This window comes from Chrysochloris asiatica, unplaced genomic scaffold (genome assembly GCF_000296735.1).
Source record: "Chrysochloris asiatica unplaced genomic scaffold, ChrAsi1.0 scaffold00042, whole genome shotgun sequence".
NCBI lineage: Eukaryota > Metazoa > Chordata > Mammalia > Afrosoricida > Chrysochloridae > Chrysochloris > Chrysochloris asiatica.
In genome coordinates, this window is record NW_006408560.1 from 756,608 (window position 1) to 770,756 (window position 14,149).

At 38.5% G+C, this 14,149-nt stretch overlaps 1 protein-coding gene across 1 annotated transcript in view; it reads right to left on the reverse strand.

Moving 5' to 3' along the window:
* Positions 1-14,149, reverse strand: part of SPAG17 (sperm associated antigen 17) — a 324,904-nt gene that overhangs the window by 35,562 nt on the left and 275,193 nt on the right. Inside the window, 8 exon segments of the mRNA XM_006861302.1 lie at positions 88-133; positions 653-766; positions 1,697-1,879; positions 4,258-4,385; positions 7,431-7,561; positions 7,660-7,805; positions 10,525-10,713; positions 13,006-13,160. Of these exon segments, the coding sequence (XP_006861364.1) occupies positions 88-133; positions 653-766; positions 1,697-1,879; positions 4,258-4,385; positions 7,431-7,561; positions 7,660-7,805; positions 10,525-10,713; positions 13,006-13,160 (1,092 nt within the window).

The window sequence follows — 14,149 nt, forward strand, 5'->3', positions numbered from 1 at the left end:
CAGATGAGAGAATGACTGATAAGACTGTTTAAATTTGTCCCTTATGAAATTTATAAATAAATTTTAGAAAAAAAACCGACCAGTTACCTTCAGTAACATGACATTTTGTAGTTTCCTCCATTTTAGGGAAAGACTGAAATGAAAACAGAATTACTTATGATAATGATTGTTACATAAAAAATGTTTCAGAAGCTTTGTTTATATGTTCAAATTTATCTTTTAGAGAAATTACTATGAGATAAATTAGTTCTTTAATGCCAGTACAAAATGTATTTGACTTCTCTTTAGCCATTCCTTTCACTTAAATAATTTTTTTAAATGGAAATAATTTTAAGTTGTGGAAATTCTTTTCTTATACCACATCCTTACTATTTCATTCATCCGACAGTTCAATGAATTCTATTTCTCCAAAGACAATAGAAACTGTTTTACTTAAGGGCCCTCAGAATTATTTATGACTAAAGTAATAGCCTAAAATGCATTTGGCAAATTCAACACGTAAGGAGTTGGATTTCCACACAAAAAAGAGAAATTATAAGGAAAAAGCAAACATTATAGAAAAGTGAAAGAAGTGGTTATTATATTTCATTTTGAAACGTCTAATATTGAAACAAGAGTAAAAACATTGGTCTATAAAATATGTCATTCTTACCATAACTAACTTGAGGAGATCGGCAGCATTGCCCCTCTCCTCCTCCGTTCTGGAATCCTTAACTGTCATTTCCTGTAGCTCATCTTCTTTCTTTAGAATATGGTTTATGTAATCCTAGATGAGCAGAATAAAAGAAATAAAAAATAAAACAAAAACAGAAATAAAGTAGAGAAAGACACCAAAAGAGTCAACACCAACTTGAAATATTACAAAAAGGTGAAAAATATACTAGCTCACAATGTTCAATGACAAGCTACTGCTCAAGCAATCTACAGAGTGTTTTCCTTCATACTCAGATGTCAGTAAGATAGAAGACTTGAAAAGTTCAAAACCGGCTGTAAGAACTGCAGGATGGTAGAACTGTGGGGACCGCATCTCTACACTTCCGTTTCTTCATCAATAATATGGAGAGAGTGCAATAAGATGATTTCTAGGTCCTTTCCAGATCGAATACTTGTGATTCTATCTATAAATATACGCTGTTTAGTCCATTCTTTTGCTTCCAGGATATATACACTTCATTTTTTTTTTTTTCCACACAAATAAAGTAATGAGTCCCTGTTCTGTGCCAGGTTCTGGATATATAGCTATAAACAAAACATATACAGTTCCTGTTCTAAGGCAGGTAACAAATTAGAGAGTGAGATGCTATAGTAATAAGTATACAATTAACTATACGTTTACAAAGACTTAGACCACATCCCAAAAACCCTTTTCTTTCATGGGAAATTATCTGATTAGTATGTGGCTTTGTTTTTTTCTAGTGATCATTAAATCAATTTTGAGAAAGACTCTATCTACCAATCACATATAAAAGTTACTTATCTTCTTAATATCACATGGGCTTTTAAATATTTCCTATACCTTATGGGAACAATGAAATATTTTCTACCTCTTAACCTTGTAACTTCTGAGAGATGACATTCATACATTTCATTGGGTAAATATTGGTAGAATACAAAATTTCAGGTTCCTAAGGAAATTGAGAGGAATGATTGCTCTGTGCCTGATTCTTTTTGGCTCATGTTACCTGGATTCCATTACCTTAAGGGAAACCTGCAGGCTCAGTTTCAGCTCATTTTTTATGACCTCATGCTGGATGAACTGGCGGATCTGCAGCACATCGGGGCTCTTGAGGACAGGGCCTGGGGCACATATTAGCTGTTTGGACCCAATGCAAAGACCTTTCCAAATCTGTGTACCAAACGGAGGCCCTGGAGTTTTTTTCTGTTAACAAAACAAAACAATCACCAAAGAAATCAGATTATTTTACCATTACAAAATTTGGGGGTGGGAGAGGAGGGCTGCTAATTACAAGGTCAGCAGTTCAAATCCATCAGTTGGTTCTGAAGGAGAAAGATGAGGCTTTCTACCCCTGTAAAGATTTACAACCTTGAAAACCCTATCCAGGCTTGCTATGAGTTGGAGCTGACACCACAGCACTTGACAACAACAACAACAACTTATTATGTAGATACTACATTAGGAACCATTGGTTAGGGACTTTAACAGTGTACAAAACAGTATGATCCCTGCCCTCAAAACGTCCCAAAAACCATAAGGAAAGATTGATAACTGTACTAGCAAGTTTCCTTTTTATGTGTGTTACCAAGAATCTGAATATTTTAAAATCCTGCTGCCATGTTATCCCACACACCCCAGTGGGCTACATTTAGAAGAATGTGTTAGGCAAGACCATGGTTATGCCAAAGACATGCAATTATTCCCCAATACCCACAGATATTGGATATATGTGTCCTGGTGGGGCACTATAGGAAATGCACTGGATTCCTGGTGTGGTGCTGTGGGTTAATGTGCTGGGCTGCAAGGTTGGTTTGAAGCACAAGGTTGGCGGTTCAAGCTCACAAGCTGCTCCTTGGAAACCCTATAAAGGGTCTCTATGGGTTGGAACTGACTTGATGGCACTTAACAACAACAACAAAATAAAACAAATGCAAGGTATGAGGTTTGCAGCCGCTCTTCAGAAACTCTATACAGGGTCGCTATGAGTTAGAACTGACTTGATGGCATTAACAAGTAACCTTAGACATTGATTTGGAATTAAGCAATCTAGAGCTTTCTGGCTTCATGTTCATTATAACCTAGAGAGATTATTTAAGCAAAAAAATCATTTAATGAATTTGGACCACCTTTGAGATCACTTTGGCTTAAGTATGGCTCCAGAGTGTTGTCCTTATAATTGATATCAGGAGTGTTGTGCATTGGTGGTCTATGCCATGAAGCATGCCCAATGTGTTTCATTGCAAATTGCTATTTCATGCCAAGACCTGGTCAGTAATAGCCACTCAGGGGCTTGACTGGATTGGGTCCTTCCTATAGGGTATAGAAGGTCCTAGAATAAGAGTTTCAGAGGAAGAGAATAAACTTCCTTCATGAATCTTAGATGCTGCATATTCTTTGTCATATTTTAGTGCTTTGAAGTTGAATATAGCCTTAGGGAACCATTTAGTATGGTCTCTTCATTTTTCAGATAAGAAAATGGAGGTTCAGTATAATTATTCTATAAATAAATAATAGATTTCCAGGTGACTTTGATCTCACCATGTCTATTGTTGTTGTTGAGTGTCGTCGAGTCGATTCCGACCCATAGCGACCCTGTATAGGGTTTCCAAGGAGCAGCTGGTGAGCTTGAACCACTGACCTTGCAGTTCAAACTATGCCTATTACAATCACCAAATTAAAATAAAGGAGAGAAACATTCTTGCTATCTAGGTGCTCATTATCTTGCTCTGGAAGACTGTGCAGCAAAAACCAGCACCAAACAGTATCCTTCTCACTTAACACTAGTATTTCTTTCTGATTATACTATCAATGTCTTCATTGGTATAATAATTTATCATCTGACAATGTATTAGGCATATTGCATAAACTGCTTTAAGTGAAAAGGCAAGTCTTGCAGGGCACAGGACTTCACAATTCTTGTCTAAGATATTTATCTTTTAGTCTCTGAAAAACTTTAGGTCAGGCATCTCTGGTCTGACAGCATTACCATATTTGCTTTCTAACATCAGAGTTGCAAAGGTCTGTGTGTAATCTTTCACATTATCTTATGTACAAAGTCAGTGTGATGTTGTTGGAGAAACACCACACTGGAGAAGACAAAAAAAGGGAGGGAGTGTGAAAGACCTAAAGTGAAATGACAGAGAGGATATTTCCACATTGCATATTATCAGTTATTCTGTGTGAGGAGAGGTGGAATAAACAAGGTTAGTAACAATAGGTTGTTTTATATTACGTAGGAAGATAGATGCTCAACCCTGTAGTACAGGATAAAGGAAATAAAACCAGATTAAACAGTCATGCACACACATAAGACTCCAAAATTTGATCACCACATCTACAATTGTTAAAATCTTCAAAGATGTTGTTGTTGTTGTTGTTGTTAAGTGCTGTCAAGTCGATTCTGACTCATAGTGACTCTGTGTAGTGTTCCAAGGAGCAGCTGGTAGGCTTCAACTACTGAATTCCTTAAACCCATTATAATTTTTCATAAAATTATGAATTTATAGGAGGAGACTGAAGACTCTGACCCACTGATGAATAAACATGCAAATAAAATGCCTTTTCAGCAGAAAAATATATACCTCAACTGAGGGAAAGGTCTCCCATGTCCTTGACTGGAGGTTAGGAGGAATAATTGTATCTAAGTCTTTCTTCATCAACCATGGTGACCCTTCCTGAAAAGGGCGAAGGACAGTGATGCTCAGGGTTCCTAAGTCAAAGAAAATTATCAGAAAATCATGAAAATTATTTTGAAAATCTTCTCATTAAGTTCAGCAAACACTTTTTGAACTTCCTTCTACATAAGAATATAGGAGCGATATGGAGACTAGGCTTAAGGACCTTGAAGTCTAGGAACAAGGATGAGTCCTGTTGTCAATGTAACACCTAAAGGTTGGATTTAGATCACTTAGAAGTATAGATGGATACCCAGCTGCATTCTACCCAAACCAAGACCATCAGTTCTATCACCAAATATTTCTTGCTTGTTCTTATAGTAATCAGTCAGTCGGCCTATATTGTTTTGTATTTTTCCTGTCGGTCTTTCTTTCAAGAAGTATCTTCTGTTCTTCTATCTGTTCCAGGCGGGTCTGTCTGTTCTTTCAAGTGGAAATTTCCCACCTCTGAAGATTCTGGATGCTGTTCAGGATTCCACCTATAGTCTTATGTAATGCAGAGGCTCCACAGGAAGCCTCCTTCACTGGGCACGCATGTTGTAGTACCATTTTAGGTATTCTAATCACTTATAGGCAGAAAATGAACTTACAAGCTTTCTATGGTGATATTTCTGGCTATTTCTTTCTCTCCCCCTCAGTGTCTATTTTATGATGGTATGCAAGGGAAACCAAGGTTCAAAAGACAGCCAAGCATCTTAACATTATTTCCCCCCTTTTCCCCATTCCAACCATGTCTCAATCTCTGTATCCCAGAGCCCTATTGTTCCAAGGTTGTGCATACATCATTGTTTACCTCTGTCCCACTTAGCCTGTGCAACCTGCTTAATTGTTCTCCAATTCACTTTGTTCTTCCATTCCCCTCCTCCTTCCCAAACTATCCTGTGTCTATTCCTGTATAGTGTATATCCTGTATACTGCCCCCCTCCCCAGCACCCAAACTATCCTGTGTCTATTCCCTACACTGTGTTCCACCTTCCCCTCCCTCCCTTCACCCCACCCCCACATCCCAGCAACCAGCAAAGAATCCCTTGCCCCTGCCTTTAGTATGGGTTCTTTTTCTTAGTCTTTTACAGTAGTGGTCCTATACAGTATTTCTCCTTTTGTGACTGACTAATTTCACTCAGCATAATGTCCTCAAGGTTCATCCATGTTATACAATGGCTTGCAGCTTCCTTGTTATTCTTCAAGGTAGCGTAATACTCCATTGTGTGTATGTACCACAATTTGTTTATCCATTCTTCAGTTGATGGGGACTTTGGCTGTCTCCATCTTTTTGCTATTGTAAATAGTGCTGCTATGAACATTGGTGTGCATATCTTCTCGTGTTATGGCTTGTATTTCTTGTGGGGAAATACCAAGTACAGGAATTGCTGGATCATAGGTATTTCTATTTCTAACCTTCTGAGGGATCACCAAATATTTCTTGAGTCCATCTGCTGACTATACGTTAGACCAAGACAATATCATCTGTCTTAAGAAATCCTGTTAGGATTACAGCAACTATTAGCTTTTCTATTTATATTTACTCTGTGAATGTGCCTGCCCCAGAAACCGGTATGACTGATTATGCTAGTCCATTATTAAAACTCTTCTTTGGTTTCCAACTGCACAGGAGAAAAAAGAAATCCTTAACATTTTCTGCCCTAGATTCAACTTGCACCATTCTCCCCTCTGTGCCTCTGTGCACCCCCTTTTTTCTTTTCTATGAAAGCTTTATGCTTCATCATATGCATTCCCTCTTCAATGAAAATTCTCCCTCCTGCCTTAACTAATCCTTACTCATCTACTAGCTCCTGACTCAAGAGATGCCTTCTAGAACTCATGGGGTTCCTCTGTTAAATACTCTCCTAGAACCATGTTCCTTTCCTTCATAAACTTTATCCCAATTTATAACCCTACATTATTTGTGTGACTAATTAAGAGCTGTTTAAATTGGAAGGTTCACGAGAGCATGCCTGTCTTAGTTCTCCACTGCATCCCTAACACTCAGTCAGTGTTTTTACATGGTGAGTTGCCAAGTGGGTGTTAGTTAAATGACTGTTTAACAAACCAATTGCAAATGAATTCTCATCCTCACACAGTACATACATGTCCTGGCTAGCCAGCCAGAACTGGATTCACAGATGAAGAATGAGGTATAGTATAGTGCACATGCACATTGAGATGCTACAAGATTTAAGTCTCCAGAGATGCAGACACAGTCATGAATGCACACAAGATACAGATGATTGAACAGAGAAAAGATTAAAACAAGCACACACATAAACCTAGACACATCACATTGTGCTTGTATACAGATCACATGTAGGTTTACATCTATGTTGAAATACACACATTGTTACATATATTAATTGTTCTGATGTTATGCATTATATCTCTATAACCTCCATCTTTACTCATTTTGTTGAAATAGATTTAAAGCAATATAAAGTGCCTAAGTAAAATAGAATTTATATATTTCGAATTGGCATTCTAACTTACACATCGCATGTACTTTCCTATTATATTAAATGCCATCAAGGCAATACTTCTAAAGTGCCAATGAAATATATCACTTTGTTTTTGTTAGGCTTTTTTTCCCTACTAAGGTAAAAAGAACACATAAGTAGGCATTTAGATATATGCCAAAACACAGACACAAGTCTGCTCACAATTAGGAGAGGCATTCATACACAAATAGTTTCTACAGGTTAATGCTCATAGTCATATCAAAATAACACTTGATATAATTGTAAATTCAAGCAACTACATAAATAGGTCAGCATGGCCTGGTAGGAGAGTGAAATAGAAAAGGGAACAAAGAGGGAAAAGTAGAGATGATTGGTGAAGGGGGTACAATGAATTCCAGGCAGGATGGCTTCTTTAAGGAGCCCTGGTGGTATTGTAGAATAAACACTGGACTGCTAACCACAGGTCAGCAGTTCAAACCCACCAGCCACTCCATGGGAGAAAAGATAAGGCTTTTTGTTTCTGTAAAGGTTTATGGTCTCAGAAGCCCTACACAGGGTTGCTATGAGTTCAAATTGACTTGATGAGAGTGGGTTTTTTAATTTTTTTTTTTTTTATTATGGCTTCTCTACCTGGCTGTTCCTGTACAGGTTCTTGGAGAACTACAGTCATGGATTCTCCATATGCCAATGACAGATACTCTTCTATGTCACTGTCTCGAAGAAGTTCCACTCCTGATCCATCAGCATAGATAACAAAAAACCTATTGGAAGAAATAAGAACCTAATCGCTTGAATTATTCTGATAAAATACTTTTTTAACTCAGGAGTGGAAAAAAAAATTCTTCTTCTTACTATTTACCTGGGGACATGTTCACCATAGATTTGTAGATGATTCTTCTGGAGGTGAATAGATGATAAACTTTCATAGCCCTCAGTATTTAAACTTATATCCTCTTCAAATTTTTGTTCAGGTAACATAGTTGATGCTCTACCATCAGACATGACCTAAGGGGCAAAGCATATAAACAGCCAAAGAAGAAGAAAAGTCATAACATTTGCATAACTGCTGGTCCTTGACAATGCAGATGAGCTTCTGTTACACACAGAAAATCAGGAATGTTTACGTATAGGCATTTTCCATCACATATAGATTGCATTGTTGTTGTTGTTAAGTGCTGTTGAGTTGGTTCTGACTCACAGAGACCCTGTATAAGATTTCGGAGGAGTGGCTGGTGGGTTTGAACCGCTAACCTTGTGGCTCAAACTGACCTTGCAATCCAGCGCATTATCCTGCAGTACCACACCCGAACTCCATAGATTGTTTTAGTACAAGTTAAAATGTAGTTGCACATCTCTACTTACAATCCACACCCAGAATTTGAAAACAAGCTATAATATATTCATAATCAGAATAAGGTGATTCAAAGGGTGCGGGGACACCCAACCATATTTTCTGAGATTACTTGAAGGAACTGGAATTTAAACATAGAGGGGAGGACATTCATATGCTGCTGTTATTAGCTGTCATCCAGGAGGTTTACAAATCATGGTGACCCCATGCAAAATGGGATCGAACCACTGTGATCCATAGTTTTTTTTGGTTGACTTCTGGAAGTGGATTGCCAGGGCTTTTTTCCTAATTGCTATTAGTCTAGAAGCTCCGATGAAATCTGTTCACTATTACAGTAACACTATGTGGTAGCTGCACATGAGAGGCAGTGATTGGGAATAGAACCTGGGTCTCCTGCGTTAGAAGGCAAAAATTCTACTTACTGCCCTTGCTCATATGATTGTTGTTGTCAGTTGCCATGGAGTCAATTACAATTCATGGTGACTGATCCATGTGCGCGTAGCAGGTGTTATGACTATGACCTTTTGGAAGCAAATCGCTAGATTTGACTTTAGAGATACCTATGAATGGATTGAAATTGCTAACCTTTAGGCTATCAGTTGAGTGCTTAATAATTTGTATCATGTATTACATTAGTTAAAAGACAATCACATGGAAAAGGTTTACACTCTGTTATTCCAAGGGCAGAATTTGGACTCTTGGATGGAAGACATATGAAAACAGATTTAGTACCAAAAGGAGAACAAATATTCTGGCCATCAGAGCTGTCCACATTTGCCATGGGTCTCAAGTGGTTCTGGCTAAAGAACGCTGGAGGAATAGATAGCTCAAAGGAAGAGCAAAACATGGGAGAATTCTTACATCGCACAACCCAGACATTACAACATAGAGGATTTGGGTTTTAAATTTCTACTTCAAAGGCATTGCAAATTATAACTTGTTAGCAGCCTAGCTGCATGCTATGTTCCATTTCATTTTTGATAACTTCCAAGTTTTCTAGATTCATACTTTGGACATTCCAAATTCCAATTATTAATGGATGTTTACAGCTGTTTCTCCTCATTTTGAGTTGTGTACCATCAGCAAATGAAAGTCCTGAAAGCTTTACTCCATTTGCATCATCATGGTCAACTCTACTTTGAGGAGTTAGCTCTTTCCCAGTTACTATTTTGAGTGCCTTCCAACCCAAAGGGCTCATCCTCCAGCAGTATATCTGATAGTATTCTGGTGTTCCTCATCATCAATATCAATATCTATAATCAATATTCTATGGTTATCTGACAGTATTTCACTGCTATTCATTAGGTTTCCAGTTGCCACTGTGGGTTAATGTGGTGGCCTGCAAAGTTGGTTTGAATCAGAGGTCAGCAGTTCAAGCTCACCAGTCATTCCTTGGAAACCCTAAACAGGATCACTATGGGTCAGAACCGACTCAACAACACTTAACAATAACAACAACAACAAATATTGAGAAGTAGTCTATCTTTCTTTCTTCCTAGTCTGTCTAGTCTGACGTTTGAATTTAATATCATTTTTATGTCATGTCATATGCTTTTTTCCAATGTTTTTCAACTATTTTACACAAACGATATAAAAAAATAACTGCCCCTCAAAGCTATGGTTTGCCAATACCTGGCCTAGAACAAGAGTCCCTGGGTGGTGCAACGGGTTAACATGCTCAGCTGCTAATCGAAAGGTTGAAAATTCATGCCTACCCAGAGGTACTTCACAAGAAAAGTTTGAAGACCTGCTGGAAAAGAAGCCATTGAAAACCCTACAAAGTCTAGTTCTACTCTGACATACCTGAGGCATCTAAATCAACTCACCAGAAACAGATTGGTGGCCGGCCTGGAGGTAGAAGGATAGTCATGATACAGAAGGACAGAGCAGAAGACAAAACTCTAGCATAGAGTAACCGAACACCTCTTCAGGTTTTCTACCTCTCCAATTCTAACTCAACCTGGATCATCACTAGTTGATATTTGGCACTAGGAACTCTGATGGTCAAACAACCTTGTCTACTGTCCCATGTATCTATCTCTTTTCACTTTAGCCTAGGTACAGACCATGCTTGTATTGTTCTTTTCTGTAGGCATTATTTTTATTCTAATCTTTCTTCCATTCTGTTCTGTTGATTTATTTGGCTGAAACATTTCTACCACCCCATGGGCTTGCCCCCTCCTCCCCATGAAGTACACTTGAAAGTCAAAGAAAAGAAGCTAACATTAATTATGGTTTGTCCAATGTATCAGCAGTAACCAGGTGACAAATGACAAGGCAAGTAAAGTGTAAAGCCTTATGAATGCTGTCTAGTATGAAATATCTCAAAAGCAAAGCCACTAGCTCTCTCTTCATTCTAAAAACTCACTTTACCTGGAAAGTGTTCCCTTCGGGATCCATAACCTCACAGATAACCTTTGATGTGTGCTTCATGATGTACCTGCTGGCTCTCAGCTGCTCACGCTTTTGGAAAGGATAATACATATCACTACTTGTTTCATGGCAATATATAGCTGAACAATCTCTATCAATATGAAGACAGCCAGTGTTTGGAGGTAACACCTGGAAGGGTAACAGAAAAAGATCACCAAAAGTCTTTTTTCTTAGTCAATTTGTTGTTATTGTTGTTGGGTGCCATTGAGTTGGTACTGACTCATAGTGACCCTATGCACAACAGAATGAAACACTGCTCGGTCGTGGGCCAACCTCACAATTGTTGCCACGCTTGAGCCCATTGATGCTGCCACTTTGCCAGTCCCTCTCGCTGGGGTCTTCCTCTTTTTCTCATTATATGCTTTTCCAGAGACTAGTCCCTCCTGACAATATGTCCAAAGTGTGAGAGGCGAAGTTTGGCCACCCTGGCCTCCAAGGAACAATTTAGAGGGTTGGAAAATCATTTTAGGAAGATCATCCCTAGATGTTAGCCACAGATTTAGTGCTTCCAAGAAGAAAGCAATACCCAGGAAAGGATGTGTGTTTTGGGGAGGACTACTTGATGGGAGCCAAACTGAATGATTAAGGTATACTTTCTCTTGTGTCTTTACATTTTACCTACTCTCTTGAATATCTCTCCTAAGTAACTATCCTGTTCTTAGTTCAGATATTTCATATATTTTGACTGAGGTAAAGACACTTGGATCTATTAAAAATATTTGGTTTCTTTATGGTCTTGGGCAAGAAGCATCTCCAAGAGGGTGAAAATCGAGAGGACAAATGCTCTCAGACAGAAGCTTTTGTCTTATCTTCATTCCTCTGACACCATTTTAAGTAGTCATCCTTAAAATTGTTATAAGATCCACATTATTATAAACTCACCCTTTTAAAGTGTACAAGCCCATAGTTTATAGTACATTAACAATGTGTATAACCATCACCACTATCTAACTTCAGAAAAATTTCGCCATCCAAAAAAATACACCCTTTACCATTAGCTATCACTTTCCATTCCCCTCACTCGCCTAGCCCCTGGCAACCACCTATCTACTTTCTGTCTTGATGGATCTGCCTATTCTGTGCATTTCAGATAAGTGAAATCCTATAATATGGGGTCTTTTGTGTCTGGGTTCATTTACTTAGTGTAATGTTTTCATGATTCATTCATTCCAGTTGTATTATGTATCAATACTTCATGTCTTTTGCTATGACTGAATTATATTCCATTATATACTCATTAATGAGTTTGTGGATAGTTGGGTTGTTTTCACAGGTTTGATATTATAAATAATGCCGCTATAAACATCTGTGCATAAATGTTTTCATTGGGTTTAATAGAGAAGTTTTGTGATTGTGTTTAATAGACAAGTACAGGGTGGTAGAAAGAGGCGTTAATAGTGCTCTTCTCTCTCCTTCCAAGGACAAAGCTTTGCTCCAGTTTTCCTAGAACCACACAGATTATTCTCCCTGCCACCTTTCCATCTATTCTGAGAGAATTTGGTAGCATGGGAATGGACTGGTGGATTGGTGAGTAAGAAGAGAAGTGGCAGGAAATGAAGCTAGTCTGACTAGCACACATGGGATCCTTGGTTTATAACTTTGATTCAACCTTACCAAGTGTTTATAAAACAAGCAGGGCAATGATTTCCTTAAATGACTTGTAGAAAGAGAGACTCACTATATGTCATGGATTGAATTGTGTCCCCTTAAAATATGCATCAGTTTGGCTGGGTCATGATTCTCAGTGGTTTGATAATTAGGCAATGATACAAATGTGGCAGTTATGTGATGACCCTCCATCACGTGATCTGATGTGATAAACCAGTAAAAGGATTAAGAGAGGGATGCAACACCCTTAATCCGATGACAGCATTGATCCACTGAAAGGGGAGTTTAAGTGGGGTGTGGCCTGCAATACTGTTTACTTACAAGAGATAAAAGGAGAGAGAAGTGAGCAGAGATCAAAGGGACCTAATACCACCATGAAAGAAGAGCTGGAAGTGGAGTGCATCCTTTGGCCCTGTGCTGCGAAACTCCTAGATCCTGGGGAAGGTTGATGCCAAGACACATGGAGCTTTCCAGGGAATGCTGGGCCTACAGATGCTGAAAGGAGACAAGAATCTTTCCCCAGAGCCAACAAAGAGAAAGTCTTCCCCATGAGCCAGCTCTCTGAATTCGGACTTCTAGATTCCTGAACTGTGAGCGAATCAATTTCTGTTTGTTAAAACCATTCACTTGTGGTATTTCTGTTATAGCAGCACTAGATAACTAAGACAATATGTAAAAAAAGAGATTTACAGGAAAACCATATTTTTAAATCAGGTAAAGAAAGGGAGAAAGAGCAGTCTCCATTGCAGAGAAGTTGGCTTTCTTAGAAGAATGGACACTTACTGGTGTTACCTGTTTTTCTCCTACACTTACCTGGTATGTTCCCTGTGGCTTTGCGATAATAGATGTTCCGTCCCCAAACGTGGCACAGCAACTACTGTCCTCACAGTTGGTGATAACAGTGGCATAGTGTGAGTTCTCTATCTTCATGCACTTCACCTGCCTGGTGACAGTCTGAAGACCTTCAGCTACAAGCAAATGTAAGGTTAGTAAATCTGGTGGGATGTAGCTGCAGGCTGGGAACTAGGGGTCAGCCTGTTCATTTTGTGGCTGAACTCCCCATGGAAACAACACAAATGGAAATAGAGACCAAACGCTGAGACTCTCACAGGGTTAGTGTGGCCTACTGTCCTCATTTTAGAAGAAATCTCTTTACTTAATTTAGTGAACTGCTTTGCTCTAACTACTCTTTCTCTGTTGAGAAAGTCAAAACATTCAGAAAAGCATGAAACATAATTTAACCACTTATGTATCCATCAGTCAAAATTTATACTTGTTGATACTTTGCCACATTTCCTATAAAATTTTAATAAATACAAGAAAAAAAAAATACAGATAAACTTGAAATCTACTTTTATCCTTATCCTTGAGTTTATTCCTCTGTCTCACATCCCATTTTCATTTTTTATAAAGTATATGTATTGAGAATATTTATTTTAAATGCTCTTTAAATTAATAAATATTATGTATTTATGTATCATGCAACACCTGAGTTTTTCACTTAGCAATGTTTTTAGACCTCTAGCTATGGTGGTGGTGTAGCACTGTAGGATTAGCATTGGATTTTGAATCACAAGGTTGGCAGTTCAAAGCCACCACCTACTCTTTGGAAACCCCATACAGGGTCGCTATAAGTCAGAACCAACTTGACAGCACTTGACAACAACAGTCATCTTGTCAGGAGCCCTAGTAGCTAGTTGTTAAATAATCGGCTGCTAAGCAAAAGGTTGACAATTAGAACCCCCCAGCTGCTCCTACGGAGAATGAGAGAGCAGTCTGCTTCTGTATAGATTATAGCTTTGTAAACCTTGTCAGGTCGGTTCTACTTTGTCCAGTATGTTCACTATGAGTCAGAATCAACTTGACAACTATGGGCTTAGAGCCATCTTCATGCATGTTGTTTTCATATATGTACATGTGTGGTGGTGGTGGTGGTTATGTGCCGTGGAGTCGGTTC